The sequence below is a fragment of the Dromaius novaehollandiae genome, chromosome 1 (genome assembly GCF_036370855.1).
Source record: "Dromaius novaehollandiae isolate bDroNov1 chromosome 1, bDroNov1.hap1, whole genome shotgun sequence".
In the NCBI taxonomy this organism is placed as follows: Eukaryota; Metazoa; Chordata; class Aves; order Casuariiformes; family Dromaiidae; genus Dromaius; species Dromaius novaehollandiae.
In genome coordinates this window covers 58,765,782-58,784,388 of record NC_088098.1, presented here as the reverse complement: position 1 = coordinate 58,784,388, position 18,607 = coordinate 58,765,782, and the positions used below count along the sequence as shown (strand labels likewise).

At 34.8% G+C, this 18,607-nt stretch overlaps 1 protein-coding gene across 4 annotated transcripts in view; it reads left to right on the top strand.

The window, feature by feature from the left end:
- The window catches only part of PARPBP (PARP1 binding protein), a 50,338-nt gene extending 35,379 nt beyond the window's left edge, over positions 1–14,959 (top strand). For 3 of the 4 annotated variants that reach the window (XM_026118013.2, XM_026118011.2, XM_026118008.2), the window contains exons 9-11: positions 984–1,065; positions 9,753–9,888; positions 10,520–14,959. In XM_026118013.2, coding sequence (XP_025973798.2) covers positions 984–1,065; positions 9,753–9,888; positions 10,520–10,854 — 553 coding nt within the window. In that variant the 3' untranslated portion in view covers positions 10,855–14,959. The remainder of the gene's footprint in view (positions 1–983; positions 1,066–9,752; positions 9,889–10,519) is intronic. The other variant, XM_026118009.2, reaches the window with a different exon arrangement.
- Positions 14,960–18,607: the final 3,648 nt, after the last annotated feature.

Sequence of the window (18,607 nt, the reverse complement as noted above, 5' to 3'; positions counted from 1 at the left end):
TAAAGTTTGTGGCCAGTTTTGTCTGGGATCTGGTTATTTTGGGAGAGTCATTGTTACTTTTCAGATGAAGCCTGAGGTTAAATTAAAGTATCTCTTCTAAAATTTGGCAGTTCAGAGATTTTTTTTACTTGTTTTTAACTCTTGTCTTAAACTTTTGGATTAATGGGGTAAATCAGGTGTTGAAAAAATGGGATGCAGAGGATGCTGTTACTATGGGTTTCAAAGAGGACTCTTGGGACAGAAAAACAAAACAGAAGGGAGCATGATAAAGTAGAGAAGTTACGTATTTTGTCAAATTAAATTGCAAAAGCTTTGTAAGGTGCTACAGAAATTTCGCACCACAGAGAAATGGAAACAAATAAAATAACAAACTTCTTACTGAGGCACCTACAAAATTTCTTTTGAAATGAAACAACTGTTTTCATATGCACACTGGCCTACTGTGAGGATAAACTCGGAAGTTGTTGTTTACAGAAACACAGATTAGGTCTTTTTATTTCAAGAGCAAGAAAGCCCTTTTATATGCATCAGACTTTTTCATCAATGTATGCAACTATTCACATACTGAAATGTAGGAGAGTGGAATCATTCAGTTAGTTGTATGAATGCTTCTATTGAAAAGTATGTAAATAGGAGGAAAATTATTCTGGATGTCAACCAGATGCTATTCAAGGGGGTGGAGGTAGAATAGTGACTTGGTAACTCACCACCAGCATTGCAAAGAATAACACTGTGGTTGCACAACTACAATATTGTAAACATAAACTGTAAAATGATACCAGTAATTGAAACTAAGTCCGGTTTCATTATACTGTCCTCAGTTGTACATGTGGTTACATAGGAGGGAAGAAAAAGTAAGGCTGGAGGGAGAAGATGCTTGGAATCCTTTCCTTCCTGTTTCTGAGGAACTTGATATGGCACTTATTTTTCCTAACTAATTGCATTTACGTGATGTAATTACTTCTTACTTCTTTTTAATATAGATCTCCAGTACAATCCAGCAGATCATCTCCAAAACCTCTTAGACAGCGTATTCAGAAATCGATGGATGAAAAAAATATTAAGGTACTGAATGGAAATTAATATGTGTTTATGGATATAATGAAATAATGCTAAAATTCTCAAATACTTGACTAAAAGCTATTCCATAGCTTACGTGTAGTTGTGATTAACCGTGTGATTACTGGTCTAACTCACATTGATGTAATATGCATGAAAATATCTAATACTCCAGAAAAGAAGGCTTTAAACTTACTCAAAAGTATTTACTAATGAAAGTATCTTAATGGAGACACCGAGTTAATTTATGACAATTTGAGTATTTCAGAACTGTAAAAATAAAATCAAAGTTACATGAAAGCAAAAAAACAAAAAAACCAAATCCTGAATACAGGCGTCTAATTTCAGATAGTATTGGCATTCTTGAAGTGCAATAATGACTTTTTAAATTGTATTTTTTCAGGTGTTTTTTATTTGTAACACTGCCAAGACATTTCCGTATTATTTCTCAGTGAACAAGAAAATAAAGCATGCTAGCGCAGACCCTTGTTGCTTTCTAGATGAAATAGAACATTGCAGCAGCATGTTGGGATTGTAAGTGACACTACTTAAAAGAACACCTTTAATATTCTTGAAAATTGAAGTCTCTTGTACTGCATTTTATGTAGGGCGCTTTTTTTTTTTCCAACAGTCAAATTTCAATGTTGCATTGGGACTATAGAAAGAGAGAGGTCATATGTTGCAAAGCATTTCAGCAGAAAGCTACATAAAAGTGGTTATTTACTAGTTTTTGCAAACTTAGTTCTGACAACAGATTAAAAACACAAATGTTATTAATATATAAGAAAGAGAACAGAGGTGTTATAAGCCATCAGAGGTAATTCTGGAACAGCACAATGAAAAGTGTCTTTCTGTCACTGAAGGTGAAGGGAATTTTAACATGTTACATATTTGAGAAGTGGAAAGTCATTAAAGGGAATTAAAATGAATCACACTATCATTATTTCCAGAGTATATTTTTAAATATACTCCAGTTTAATTAACGTTGTGATGGAGGTTACTAGTTATGGTAAGCACTGAAGGAAAATTTAGCTTTAAGCTACTATGCAAATTATGAAAAGATGGGAGCTGCAAATGACCTTCATGACATTAGTTTTGCTATAAGTAGCATATTTAAATTGCAGCTATATTCATCAAGTAGCACAAATGTGATATACTGTTTGTATAATACATTGAAATAGATAGCTGTTCATGAATCCAGTTACGAGGCCTCTATTTGGATAAGAAAAGTATGTTAATATCAAAGTCCCAAGAATTTATTATCTGTAAGTACTTACCTGTCACGTGTGAGACCTTTTCTGGAAACTTACAAAGGTGGTTAGGAATTAGGTTTCCAGCACAAACCATAAAAAATATGAATATTGAGGCTGATTCATGTTATGTAAACCATTTTTACTTGTTTGGAAAGCACTTCTTTGCTAAGCAAAAATATGAAATTACCTCCTGTAGAGAATTTCTGCATTTATGGTAGTTCTCGTCAAAGAGTCTGAATAACTGAATGAGTTGTACTTCAGGAGCAGGAACTATTGTACTGTAATGCCAAGATTCATGGTGGCACTTTCCTGTGCTGTTTTTGTAGGGCTGGACTCCGATAAGGGTGCTGTGACTGCTATGTGCCTTGTTAACACAGTTCAAGAGCCTACCTTCTGTGGGACTGTCATCCTAGCCTTGTTTCACCAAAATTGTTAAAACAGAATGGGACTGTAGCAAAATAGAATGAAACATCTACTGTTAGTCTGGAGTTATTCTTCTGGTGTTCCCATATGCACTTTAGTCTTGCTTCTCCTGCACTCTGCTAAAATTGCTGTCGCCAACCTGTCACGCGCGTCTCCCCCCACCCCCCCAAACACTTACATGTTTTATATATTGGGACAGATGCTCATTATAATGACTAATTGGGGTTCCTTTCTCTATGAATCCATATATTTCCTGTCTTGGATTGTAATGTCTCTCTGTAGAAATCATTTGGTTTTGTTGTCTTTAATATGCAGCACCTAGCACGATGAATTCCTTGCCTGTGACCGTAGATCTCAAGTGCAATAGTAATGTTTATCACCTTCTTACACACAGTACCAATCTTCCTTGTTATTTCAGACAACTGTCTTGAAATATGTAAAGGTTTCTTGTAAAATTCACTCTTCCAAGTTTTGTTATGCATGATATATGGTTTTTAACAATTCTTAGTATCATTGGCTGGGAAGAGATACCATACATAAATTTCAAGTGAGACAGTAGTGACTTGATGGTTCTTCTCAGCATCAGTGATTTCTCTGAGAAGTTTCTAATGCAGTATGTGATGTAAGTTCTGTAAAATTGTCCTAAGGATGTTTTTATCCTACTGCCTGATATGGTTAGATGGTAGTCTATAGTATGATATATGGATAGATGTATGGTAGATATATGGAAGTATGATAGATGTATGGATGGTAGTCTGATGCATGGTTAGATGGTAGTCTGTAGTAAAAACTCATGATCACTCATTAGAATTTGTCCTAGTAGAGTCTCCTTTTCCATGATATTTAGGGAAGTGGGAGGGAACACAGTAGTGATGATTAGTTTGTTTCTATGCTAAGTCCCATCAAGAGGTATGTCTTGAATACAGAAATCTAGGAAAATCTAGGAAGTAAAAGGAGAATGGGACACTTCACTAAATTAAAAAATCATTATGCTTCCACCTTCCATGACAGGAACTGATCTCTCACATCTACAGAGTTATGTGGAGGACTGCAAATTGATAATATTTAAATCTAGGGCACAATGTCATGCTTGTGTGTTTAATACCTAACTTAAAAATATAGAGAGTGGACAAAATAAACAGGTAACTATGAATTGGAATTCGTGTTTAAAAATAAAATAAATCTGTGGGTATTTCCATTGTGCCAAAACAAACTTCAGATAATGAGCCAGTAAAGTATGAGTGAAAGCATGATGAATAATGCAGTACCTTCTGGAAAATGTCAGCCCCATAGCTGCTTCAAAATTCAGGGCAAGAGTGAAAGAGGAAGAAATACTTCATCTTTCATTGCTCATTAAATGTTGGAAGAGATATGCAGAAAGACCACCCAACTATAAAGGCTTTTATGAGGAGGCAAAGCTATCGCTCTTTATCCCTTGAAGAGGAAGAAGTTTGGGGAACTAGCATGTTCCCCCTTTTCATCCCCTCCAGAAAAAGCAGGTAAGAGTAATAAAGAGAAACTCAATTTCATTTCATCTTCCTTTGAGAGAAAAATTAGAAGTGGATCATGTTTCAATTTGCTATATATAGTTATAGGGAAGCCTCTTCTGGTGAACGGTGTTTTGTGGAAGGGATCTTTAACTTAGAAAGGTCTACAGAACATCTATTAAGTTAATCCTCTATTCATTGCCAGTTGTTCTTTTTGCTGCTTTCTGATTTATAAAAATACGGGAAGTTTAACTGGGCAGCAGAGGTATTTTTATCAAAAAGCGTTAATCCAACCTTATGTCTGATAATTTGAATCATATTTCTGTTAATTTGAAATGGGTAGGTACTCATTATTTGACTTATTTTTGTTGATTTCAGTGGGATATGTAAATATTTGTTTATTGGTGTGAGAGAAGAATGGATAGAGGGCTGTTGCAATCACCTGCTTTGATTAGGTGCTAGAGCAGCCTAAGACAACGAACAGGTTGTGTAGTGAAGATCATCATATCTCTTCATTGGATGCTGCATCAGAAAAGATTGATTGGAGTTTCCAGTTGTAGGTGGAATACTGTAACTGAACTAATGAGGTTGAGTGAAACTGAGAATATTTAGGAGTAGAGAAGGAAGGAACAAAAGCTATTAGACTGTGAGCATACAATATATGAGATGGTAACTGATCTTTTTTTTAATTTAGGATTGTTTTGGCCTTTTGATACATTGAAATGTAGTACTATTTTTCAGGTTGTGCTGCATTGTTAATGTATTTGTCCCACAACAGCTGGAAGGACTTTTCAGTAGTTTGGCATATATTTTTTTCTTAATATAACTGGAAACAACCTTTCATATATGAGGTACTATTTTCCTCCAATTGGGAACATAACTGTAGTTTTACTTTTTAAAGAATTTGTGGCTAAAGAGCTCTACCAAATCTTGGCAAGTTTGAAGTTCATTGTAATTTTACTGTGTATGGAAATTCTTCCAAGAAAAAAGGTCCACAAAGCAAAAAATTCCAGTCTGCCTTTCTCATGTGACTTGATCATGCCTATATAAAATGACTTAATATCTAGCTTTGTGCACTGCTGTTATTCTTCATTGCTTAGTTCTCAAAATGCTGTTGCTCGAGAGAATTGTTTTGCCTATTTGTGATTCCAGTACAAATAAACTGTGAGTTGGAAAACTATCAACAGGAAGTTATCAAGATTCTTCTGTATGACCACTATACTTGTGAATAGAAACTTCACAGTAATAGAGAAAGCAATCTTCTTCAAGTAGTAGTCTTGTCCACTGTAGCAAGAAATGTTTATTTCGAAGTGGAATACAATTATGAAGAACATGAAACCGATTACTAGTTCCAAAGTTTGTGGAGCATGCTAAAAAAATGACTAGCTGGATGAGAAAGGGGGAGGGGAGAAAAAGTTGTTCAGCACAAAATCTGAAGAAAGACTTTATTACTTTTATAAAATGTCAGTTAATTGATAAACCATACTTGTGTGGAAAATACCATTTTTGGTTCTACACGACCTCTAACCTACTTTCCTAGGATCTCTAGCTGTGAGTTTTGAGTACTCTCAAAACCCAATAATGAGGTGATTTAAGGTTGAATATTCTCAAAACAGTAGTAGGTTAATTTAGGATATAGAGAGGCTGGTACAATGTCATGCTAAAAATTTTGATAAATTTGGTACAGTAAAAGCTTACGATTACCTGAGCTATTAGCCAGAACATTTTTTTGTGTTGAATAACGTGATACTTTGGTTTGGCAATGACATTTACCACTTATTGTTTTCTTTCTCTTCCCCCTTTTTATTTTTATTTTTTAAATTCTCTTTCAGCTTACCTTTCCTATTTTTTCCAAAAGAACAAGGGTAAGGGTGGAGAAGAGAAGATTTCTCTTCCTTTTTATCTCTCTTTTCCTCTTCCAAATAGTACTCTAATTATTTGGCTGGAAAATAAAAACATATGTTTGTTGTTACTGATGTAGGTTTTCAAATTCTATTATGCCATTCCAGTGTATAAAAACCCAATCTGAACATTCTTACTGACTAAATGTTGGCAGTACTGTCTGTATGCAGATGCTGGAAGGAGATCTGGAATAGATTATCAACTAACTTTTAGAAATAAATAGAGCATGCACCATTAATATTTCATACAAATGTGAATGTTTTATATTCACATTTCAAAAAACTGGCTTTTTTAGATTAAAAAAAAATCAAGGTGGGAGAATGTGCTACTTAATCTACTCATTAGGTCCACTAATTGACCTACATGCACTGAAACAGGGGATGTCTTTTGTTCTATTGTACTTTCTCCCAGCTGGAGAGTGGTAACAGTGAACCTCTCTGAAACGCAAGGAGAAGCTCTTTCTTTACACAGGAATAACAGCAATGACCCTCTGTTGTGAAGAGGAGAGGGGGAAGTAAGCCTGCCTTTGTTTTACACCATTTGTATGCAACTATTTGATTAGCAAGTTGAGCTCCCAACATCTTTTTCCTTTCCCAGAGCTGTGGGTCATTGGGATGCTGGTGGTGAGCCCCTCAAATCAGTGGAGTTCAGGGAATTGATGTTTAAGAGCTATTTCAAGTTGTTGACAGACTTCATTATATGTGCTTCAGTCAGTTTTTAAGTTGTTTTTTTCTTTAAAAATAGTACAGAGAACCTTTACTTTTTAATTCAGCGCTGGGCTTGTGTTCTTTTTCTGCTTTCAGGCTATTTAGATTTTCTTATTGTTAACTCACTCAGTGTAATATAATTGTCTTACAAATACATTCCAAGAGCAGCTGGGAAGTGTGACTGCTTCAACAAACTTACATGGGCTTGCACTCTGCATTCACGCATGCCCTTTAGATTAGTACTAGCATCAGTTGAAACAGCTATAGCTTTGCATGTTGTTTGTAGATGACTAGATGGCATGTGATGCAATGGAGAATTAAGTTTTGAGGCATATTTCAAGCTTCAGTGAAGTGGAACCTAAGACAGATGTGTGTCCTGTGCTGCAAGTTTTTCAGTGCTTGAGCTTAACTTCTGTCCTGACTCCACATGCTCTGATCTCTGCAGGCTGATTTAGTGAAGTGACTCTGGGTGAAAACAAACCCTTATGTCCCAAAACACAACTGAATGCTTTTGTTGGTTATAGAATGGTAACAAACAGGCTTACTTGCCCAGATTTGATATTCTTTGTTTATCATATCTTCATCAATTCAGCACAAATTATAGTTTATTTGCCTTATACAATATGAAGAATGTGATAGATCTGTGTGCAAGTTATTGTTGTGTAGTTTTCTTTTAATGTGTGATATTTGCTGAACAGTAGTTAAGAATTGAGTGAATTTTAAAGGATCAAGATAAAGAATTGAAGGAACATAGAAAGTATTGGAAAATATTTTTATTTAGTGTTACTGTGACCTTAAGCTAAAGAAATTAAAGCCCCTTGTATTCTGCATATTGTAATTGTATACCTAGGATTTGATGAAGTTTACTTAAACTAGGTTCGAGTTGCACTTAATTCAAATTACTTTTATGGTTCTATCTATATGTGGTTTATAGCTTATTTATCCTTCAAAACATTTTTCTGAAAAGAGTATAAACACAGTTAATGACCCAGAGAGCTTAGATATAAACTTGCAGCATACAAAACTTAATAAATGCCTCTATAGATGGTCTTACTCTATGATAAATATGGTCAATACATAGGAGATTAACCCTTAGAGAACAATAGAATTGTTAAGAGGAATGCTGACTAGTTCTCTCTATGGATTCTGCCTTTCTTTCTCAGGCTGTTACCTAGCACAGAGAAATTAGTTTGGGAGTGATTTTAATTCTTGAAGGTCATACTGAGCTTTCAGTAAGACTGTTTTGTACAGGCATATTAAGTCAGAGAGAAAAGAACTATGTTTGGATGAATAAATCTTTTTTTTTTCTCTTTCCCTCTGAAAAGGTTGTAGGTTTGTTCACTGACCAACTGCAGTGCCATGCAGAGATGTTCAGGTTGCATGATAATAATAAAAAGCTAGAGTCTGGCTTATATGGGTGAAAGCAGTATCTCATGAAAGTAGCATAATCTGTGACAGTGAATTGGTGGGTGAAGACCTCTGTGAAAGCAGACTTTTGGGAATATGTTGTCTTCTGTCATTCTGTCTAAACCTGAGATTTTATTTGGAACAAAAAAATCTATGAGGGTCAAACCTGAACTATATGATTTAAATATGCTTGTGTTAAGAAGAAAGGTAGGCTTGTATACTGCAAACTTTTTAATCTGAAAAGTGGCAGTAATCCTCTTATTCCACAAATCTAGTCCCTTTGTGTATTTAAAAAGCAGTGTTTCTCTAATGACAGCATTTCTTATATTCTTATATTATACTATTTTTCCTAGTATTAGTCCTAGTTCAGCTCAAACTTACTTGAATTCACTTGTGACATTTAATAGAATTATTAGCTAGAAATTTTAATATATGGTATTCTGTTCTACGCTATACCTCTCGATCTCTTTTGTATAATTTAGTAGACTTTCAAATGAAATGGAGGGCAGAATTTATTTCACATACTCTGCTGTATTTGTGATAAATTGGCAAGAAAGGACAAAGCTTGACCCTCAAATCCTAAGATGATGTAGTAGTTGGAAAAACTGTAACTTAAGTGTAGACTGCAGAAATTTGACCTGGAACCATTGATTCCAGGAACTATGGATATAAAGGCAATATTATAACTTTTATTTAAATTTTGTAGTTGATCCACACATTTTGTTTAAGCTGTGGTATGGGACTAGAGTTATTGCTTCAGAGACTAGTAGGCGGAGATGGGCATGCAGAACTAGATACAGTGGTGTTCTCCAGTACTGTAGACTTCTGGTAACTTAGGCTGTATGGATATAGTTTGAAAAATGTGCAGAACAGTACATGTAGAGAATTTTTCTCCTGACCTTTGCATTCAGTATGGAACTGGCTTTATTTTCTGAACAAATGGGAAATCCAAAATTTACCTGAGAGAGCTGAAATAGTATTTTATATTTCAGTTTTAGATGTAAGTATATTGAAGCTTAATTTATACTATTTATAATGTCTTTGTGTTGATATTACCCTTTCCTCTGTGTATACATTGGTTGGATTGAGAGACTCATCCTATAATTGGCATTTATGAACAGACATTTCAAAGATGTAGAAATATGAGAATTGTAGTAGCTATGACAGCTGTTTGAAATGGTAGTATCTAAAGTCTATCAAAAGAGGGAGATAACTGACAGAAAATCTTAGGCGGATGAAACTTTAAAAATTTACATGCAACTTTCTACAAGAGATGAAAAAATATTTTAAAACTTATTTTAGAATTCTTCTGTAATTATTTCTAGAAAGCCTTTATCCTTTGTAAATGTATGAACAATTTATTTAAATACTTGATTTGAGGGTATTTATTTTTCTGGTATTTTAGGTGATTTATAAACATGAGACAGAAGAAAGGAAACATTATTTCACTAATCTTACAGACATTGTTTTTATTCTTGTAAATAATTAAAGCTAATACCAATCACTACTTGCAGATGAAGCAACCTTCAATCAAATCCCAGTTTGCATGTACATATAAAGATGCACTGAATGAAAGGAAGGGTCAGCACTTCCTCAAAAGTAGCATACATCCTGCACCAAGGCAACTTTTAAAAGATGAATCTCTCACAGGTAAGCCATACTAGGATTGAATAAGTGAATGTCATAGCTAGTATTTCAGATGTTATCAAAATAAACTTTAGTAAAACTCAAATATAAATATTTTTCAAGAAAAAAACAGGCATGTTTCATTGCTTTGTCTGCCCTTGATCAGTCAAATGTCTTTATATTATAATTCTAATGCTAATGTTTTGAAAATATAATTCCATTTGAAAAGTGTATTGATGTTATCATAAGGTTAAGAAAACTTTATATTTGTAAAAATTGTTCTTATTCTACAAAAGTTAAGTGAAATTTATTTTTTGTCATTCAAAAAAATCATTTGTTTTATCTATCTGCTGTAAGCTGTATCGTATATATAACTTTTAAACAATTTAAGCAACTTTCCCAACATCTTATGGTTAAAAATCCACTTCTGTGAGGTAGTTGGTATTACATGTTTTTGCGCAATGTCATTTTAAAATAACAGCACCCTGATTAACTGATTAACTAATTAACTGTAATGACTAGAGTAGTTCTGTTTTATTTACAAAGCACTAGTTGTGATAAAAATCACATGACAGTCCTGTGATAGAAAAAGGACAAACAATCCCAGGTAACTTTTTATTTCTTCCCATATGTTTTTGATATTTTCACATGACAGAAGATAGGAGTTCATGTCTTGACATACCAGCGCTTGGAACTATTTCTGAAAATGTTCACCGGAATAGCAGTGAAACAGAAATGGGAAAACTGAGTTGTCAGCCAAGAAACAAAAACTCCAAGAATGAACAGACGGATTTGAGTAATGACAAAATAATCTGTGATAAGGAAAGTGAGCTATCTCTGCCAAAAAATGTTAAAAGACCCAAGGTTTCAAACAATCCACAGAAGAAATCGGACAGCAAAGTTGATGGGGCAGGAAAAAGCAGCAGAACTGCAAGAAAGAATAAATTGATTGCTGGTCAGGCAAAATTAACTCACTTTTTTCGATTATAAGTCTTGTTTTTAAATACATGGTATGTTGACTTTTTCAGAAGTTGTAGTTCTGCAAAAAAAAGGTGAAATCCATGAATTGCCTCCCTTCATACTCAAATAAGTGAAAGTTGCTTGTGTATAATTAGACAAATATTTACAAATCTGGATTATGCAGATGTCTTTTATTTTTAATAACAATGCATCATTAGTAATTACAGCCAAGTTACTTTTTGGCAGTGAATCATGTTTCCCTCTACATTGCAATGTGAAAGTATTTGTAGATGCATGTTTGTAGCAATACACAGTTTGTAGCAATACACAGTAACTTCAAGTTGCATAAAATTCATAATGTTTGATCTTCTTCAAAGAAGGTGACGTAGACCAGTATTTTTCAGATTTGCCAACAAGGTCGATAGACTCTTCCCAACATACACCTGAGCACTAAAGGAAAAAGATTCTGAAAGTTTAAATCATAAAAGAACTAGAATTCTTTATTGCCTCTGAAAATACTGTTAACTGAAAAAAAAAATACACTAAATGGAAACTGAAAATACAGCATTTCATCAGCCCTGGCAAATCCTAAACATGACATGTAGTTTCTAAAAGAACCTTTATCAAATGGCTGTATAGATATTGCATTACACTTTACAAGAATGAAATCATTTGTGTGTAAGAATGAAAGTATACTTACTGTCAAAATCTCTTCTTCCTATAGGGAATTTAGCTGAATTTTCTTCATCCCTGGTGTCCCTTCTTTCCTGTATTAATTCAATATTCTGAATTTCAGTGTCGGCTGGAAAAGTCATGGCTCCCTTCAGTGCAAGATAAGGTAGATGCTTTGTACCTAAGTTGATTGCCATACCCTGGTTTAGGAAATCATGTTTGGAACCTATGTCCTGTTTTAACGAAAAGAAGAGTAGCAGTTTGTCTTTCAAAATTTTAATTAGTTGTGTTGACGTTTTAAATTATCAATGGAAGTATTGGGACCGAACATAATCATTTAAAACTAAGCAATGCCCTGCATTACATCTTTGGCTAAAATGGTTTTACAGTAAAGTACCTGTTAATATAATATGCATCTCTTATTTAGTAAAGTTGAAAACCTGTTGTTGCATATAGTGACATGCAGAAATAAACACAAATATAGGTCTCCCCCCCCTCCGCCCAAATTTTGACTGGCTATAGTTCTGGTTAAAATCAGATTTCTTTTATTCAAGTGCCTAAATTACTTAAAATTTGGGGATTTTGGCTTTCAATTATTGCACTTGTCTTGTAAAGGACTATAAAGAAAATTTCCATTTTACAATTAAACCAAGCATGTAAAACTGAAAACTCACAAAGAACTTTGGGTTTCTGTCTTCCTCTTCATCCAAAAAGCTACTGTCTTCAGTCTTATAATGCTTGAGCAAAGGTGTAGCTCCTCTGTTTTCTGTTCTGTCTCCATTTCGAAGAGTGCTTCCTAGACTGAATGTGTTCAGCCACATATCTTCATCTTCTACCTTTTGCAGAGATTTTGACACTGAGATTAGAAAACCTTGAGAAAAAAGAGAAAGAGAGAGTATTAACATGTATGATGAGATACACATTCTTGGTTACTTAATGTTTGCATAGAAGTTAAGCGGTTTTCAGATTTTGAGAGCTTCAGCTGTAAATTAACATGCTATACATCTGTGCCTGCTTTATATATTTTACAGAGTGAATGGAAACTACTTCAATGGCTGATGAGTTCACTCTTTTTAAATGACTCATATTAAAGGGGGTAACCTTTTGTATAATCCTTCTAATCCCACGTATTGTTTAGAACTACTTAAACATTTCTTTAGCATGGATAATTTGTTTCTTTGTATGTTTTTAGAGCAGTACAGATTAGTAGTTCCTTTTGATGGATCAGTATAGCAAAGTTCACAGGAAATAGTAATGTCCATTTGTGTTCTTTATAAAGCTTCATTTCCATTTAAGGCAATTTGAGAAAAAGAACTAATTTACCCAAGTAAGCAAGACTGTTGTAAAGGTGTAAATCTTAATTTATCATAGTTCTTAAGCAAAATGGATTTACTGAAGAGTTGAAAAACTTGAAACATAACAATAGGTTGGACAACTACTGTGTTAGAGCTGAAGTCATTAATTTGTATTTCTGAGTCCATTATGTCATGTTACCTTATGCAAAGAGCTCATCTCTAGAAATGCTTATTAACACCCAAGTAATTATATTTGTCAGCATTTTCTTTCTGAAAGTAGCATGTTACCCAGCTACAAATATAATATAGTCAGATATGTTTGCTAAGAATGTAGAAAGAAAAGGAAACTTCAGCTTTTCATTAGAAAAGGCTCTGAAGTCTTACCTATTATCCTGTGGAAGGAAAAGTAGAGCTTCTGTGTCACATGCTTTTTTTTTACTTCATCTGGAAAGCAAATGGGGCTAGTTCAAACCTAGCTAATCTCTTAATGTCACTGATGCAATGTGTTTGAGTGCCAGTCCAGCTATTTAGGTTCAGGCATACTTCAAAACTACAGATGACACTTCTTGGTCTGAATTGTGTAATCATATCTGTTAATGCCTAAAAGCACAATCTTCATGGAGTTTCTTTCCACTGTTGCAAGTGCAAGTAAAGGAATAACAAGAGAGTATAGAACAGAAAGAACTTTGGGGAAGGGGAAAATGAGGGAATTAAGCAATATTGCCTTTTAAACAAACAAAAAGTAATCAACTTATAATTCACTGAGTATCTATGCTCTGAAGGCTGGCTAGCATCTAGCCTGGCACATTTCTGTAAGGTTCTCTACATATTTCTCTGTACACAGAGGCATCAGAGCATTTATTTTGCTCACAAGTGACTGAGAGGCAATCTGTGCGGGACTGCTCAGGGACAGAAGAGCACTATATTCTTAGCATGTTACCTAAAAACATAATGTCAAGGCTTGATTGCTGTTTTGCTCCTTGTTGACTTAATTTACCCCAAAGAATAGGCATTATTATTTGATGCTATATTATACCTGTTACAGCAGCATTTTCCTAGAGGGATGAACTGACTTACTGGAACTCTTTTGTGTATATTTGGATTTTCAATCAAATTTTATTTTGGTTCATAATTACTCTGGGTATGTGACGCAAGTCCAAAAAGTGTCATAATCATTTCCTTGGTGCTTTAGGAGGGGAAAAAGCAAACAACAACAACAAAAACCCAAGCAGATATAAGTTAAAATGTTAGTCTGGTACTGGGTTTGTTTGTTCGTTCTCCTACCCAACACATATGTTGAGTCTTCCAAGTTGTAGCCTATCTTGCTTTACTGCTTTCACTTTTCTTTTCACTTTTCTTAGCTTCAATAATTGAGAAACATTGCTTCAGGTGTTTCTTTCTTTCTACCTTTCTACTCTACATAAGCTTCAAATTAGCCTAGATGCATCCTCTCCTAACTTGTTTTTGGCTCGCTGCTCTTAAAAATCAAGACCTTTCTTTGGACGCTCTTGGAGGTGTAAAAAGAAGTACAAAGAGGAAATGTGTGTTGCTGAGAAGTATTGCATAGTTGTAGGGAAAGAGTAAGAAGAATAACTCTTCCTGCTGAAAGCAAGCACTTTTCCACAGATTGAGAATGTTGTGTGGAAGAACTGAACAGAATTGCTGGAACTGTGATATTTTTAAGCAGTGCTCACTGCTAAACTTCCTCAAAAAACAGGTTGCCTTGCTAAAGTAACTTACTGGTGAGGCCTTTCATGAGAGAGTCCCTACTGGACTGAGCAGATTGTGTCTAGGAGATATTTTGGTATTACTACTCTTTCCCAGATGAGGAAAGTGCATTAATCCTTTTAGGAGAGAGTTAAAATAGGACTGACTGACCTGGATCAGTCTTTTCAGGGGAGAGCATCTCTGAAAAATGGGATTATAACTTCTCATTGTTTTCATTTCCTTCCTGTGGAGCCTGTACTTGCCATGGAGCAGCTGAAGTGGTTTACTTTCTTTGACTGTAATTGCCTGGCTACAGAGGAAACAGTTTTGAAAGCCAAATGTGTATAGTTTTGTACTTTCTCAGCCAACTTCCTTTTCATAATTTGTACTCTTCCATCCACATTCAGTGTTTGTACAGTTTTGTTCAATTAATAAAGCAAAAAAACATTTTCGAACTGAAATGATGCATCTTTTCATTTAGCTCAGCCTGGGCAAATTAGGAGGAGGACTGGTCTGGAGCTGCCATTGGCAGCAAACTTTTTTGTCTGTATGTTGGTATATGACTTAGGAGTTGAGGAACACGCTATTCACCCAGTAATCCTGTCTATGAGGAGATCTGCTTATTTGGAGTTAGTACCCACAGGTATGCAGCATATATCACAAATATATGATATTGGTCTCAAATGCTTCTGTTTCATTTTGCATACAGAATAGTTAAAATAGGAATGACTGACCTGGATCAATTGAAAAGTCTATCTACAATGTCTATGTAGTCATCTACTGTATCTGTAAACTGATGCCTGTGAAAGAATATAAGAACAAGGCAAACATATGATACTTTCTCCAGTAGCTTCTGGTGTGTCTGTAACGGGCTGTTAATTGTTATGATTGTTGAAGATCTGTGGTGGCTCTAGTGATAACTAGTAGAAAACCTCCTGATTAAACTGCTAAGAAATCAGTAGCGTGGTATTTCTGTAGTCATGTAGAATAATGAACTAGTTATTGCGGACTCTAGAGAGAGTGTATTCAGCTTTTTTGCTTGTTCAGAGCAGCAGATAATATTCATACTCGTGCAGATATACACTGCATTGTGCATGTCTCTGCAATGTCTCTGAGAATCCTAAAAGTCTAATAAGATGTCTGCATTTTTTTATTTTCCTCTTGAAAGTTTTGAGTTTTAGCTTAAAAAAAAAAAAAAGTTTTATAGTAGTCACATTACTATTAATATACTTTGCATTGTTTATAGAATTGGCTTTTTATTTATATATATAAAATAAATAGTGCTGATTACAGAGCAATCAGTTATTTTTAAGAAACTCTTCTTGCTTCTGCATGGAACCATGTTACCATGCAATATGAACTATTAACATCTGAAATCTGATGTGGTATGTATAGGTGAAAATCTAGGTGGTGATATTTAATATGCCAGGAATGTCTTCTGCACATTTTGAATTCTTCTAGAAATGGCTTGCTAAACAGTTATAGCAGTTTTACTTAGCTTGATTACTACTATAATTTTCATGCCTGACCTTTGAACGTAATGCTTAGTGTTGGCTGTTGAGCAATAAATAAATAGGTACATCTTGTATATAAAGGCAGACTTTTTTAGTATTAACAGAGCAGAAATACTTCACAATGCGAGAGGGAGTATTTAAAGAACCGTAAATCATTTTTACTAAATATTAGAAGAGCACAAAGATATGTCGTTGGTGATAATTTCCCCAGTAGCATACTAGTTCTGGTTTTAAAATGTGGCATATTTTTTGTGGGGTTTTTTTTGCTTGTTTTGGTTTTTTTTTTATTTTTAATTTGAGTCTTGTAAATTTTATATAGATAGTTATAGTTCAGTCCTCTGCAAGCACACTTAGAAGCTATCTGTCAGTTGATCTGAGCTGCACATCTTGAGGCTTGGAAGATTGATTTAAAAAATAAACCAAACCCTTCATAAAGCACTTGTTCATTTGTGTGATTGTCTAATAGCGGAGGAGATAATGTAGACTGTCTTTGTTAGCCTTAGAGAATGTGAAAGCATGGAGCTGTGTGCATGAGACATATATCTCGAGGGCATGCAAAACATTGGGGTAGTTTTAAGTAACAAAATGACATTTTCTTACCTTAATAAATAACTAAATATATTAGATATTTTAAAAAATGAAATCTCTGGTATTTATTCTGTTGAATGAGGCATTTTAACAGTATACATTGAGCATTGTGTTAAGCATTTGGCTGAATCTCCTTTAATTTCTCAGATACAGATTTTCTTCATGATCTTTTTTCTTGTAATGTTGGATAAATTAAAAAGAGTAGGCTGGTATTCTTAATTGATTGGTCGTTTATTTAGCACTGATACAAATGCAAAGTGTAGATCAAAAAAATGCCAGAAAGTATTTAGTTGTTTAAAAACAGCAGTTACTACTTTCCACTTAATCTATGAAAAAGAATCCTAGAATTTCTACATGGTTTTGAGGGTAGCCAGTTCTTTCCCTTCCAAGCAGAATGTAAATCAGATCTAGCAAGCACTTTTGGCAAGAAGCTGGCTACAGCTTGACAGTAGGAAGTGACGAGGGTGAGCTGTATCTGAAATCTCAATGCCTTCCTTGGGATTAGGTGTATCACTTGCATTCACCCTTGCATTTGTTCATTTGGGATCCAGAGCCTGGAACTTTCTCTTGAAGGTAGACGCTTACTGTTTCTTTCACTGTCTTAGCACCTCACTACATAGACTATCTTAAATATCTAATGTAAGTATTTTAGTGCCAGCTTGCTCTCCCCTTCTCCTCCTCCTCCTCCCAAAAAACCCAAGCAGGTGCTGGAAGTGTAGATTCCCTGTACTATTAATGGGAAGAACTTCTGAACAGCAGTTTGTAGGGCATAAGAGAGGCAGTTAACATGCTTCATTGTTGACTGCATAGGAAATTAATATTCCTAGCTAGTGTTGATTCATTGTCCCTCCCTGTTGAATCAGTAGTCATCTAGAATGGGTAAGTTGAGTTAGCATGATGTAGACACTGTGCTGCTTGTGACGGAGTAGCTCTGGACTTGTGCAGGAGCACAGTACTAAATATTTAGAGAACTTAGAGCCACCTTCTGCTTATGTGGCAGGTGAGTGTTGAGGGAGAGGATAAAGATGAGTCAGTTCCCAAACTGGAGGACTTTTACTCAATTTCTGTTCAAGATCCAGAATGGCCTTTTCAGTCCCCTGTTGAATTATAGCCTATGTCTTTATAGAATGAAATATTGCATTTGTTCTTGTTAAAAGTAGAAGTTTCACTTTTGGGAAAACTTTCACATTTTTGTGCTGTTTGTTATTTTAAAAGGAGTTTCAGAATTTCATTTGGAGGAACTGCAGATAAATGCGTGTATTTCATAAAAAGAAAATTGTATAGCAAAAGAACCAAGAAACACCATGTATAGAGTTTCTTCTAGTGATTTTTGTGGTGTAGTTATTAATGGAGAATCTTCACAGCTGCTTAAGAATGCAGGAAGTTTCAAGCAAAGCATTTTTTCTTTTAATCTCTTAGTTTTGAAAGAAATCCGATGCAAGTAGGCCTTGCAAGACTTTCTGCTTGTCTGCCTTCTCTCTATTGTTTGCTGTTTTCCTTACTGCTAGGTTTGATGGACCTCTTGTTTCAGAACTTCGTGGAAATTTAAGCCATCTTGATGTGAACCTGCTTAGATCAGAAAGTTTGCAAACAGAGCCAAGTCAAAAGGGTCTGGTACTGCTTTTAGTCTGACTGATATAGATACTCTTTTCCTTGTTTTAGTGCTTGGGCAACTCCCTACTTAGTGTGAATTATTTTAGACTATTATGTCCCACCTGCTCGAATGCATCTCAGCCTTCAGTGAGAGCTTTTTCCGTAAGTGGTCTCCATACTGAAGTCTCTTTTTTTCTTTCTAAATAGATTTATTGTTATCCAGACTAGATACTGTTTCTGGGGGTGGCAATAGGTTGCTGCAAATGATTGCACATAGGTCTGCTTGATCTAAATCTTGTTTTGTCCATGCATGTATATGCACATGTTATTATGTATTCTTTTCTGATCCAGTCAAGATTCCTTCTGTTATACAAACTAACCTGTCACTTCTCAATAGTGTGTATTTAATGCATA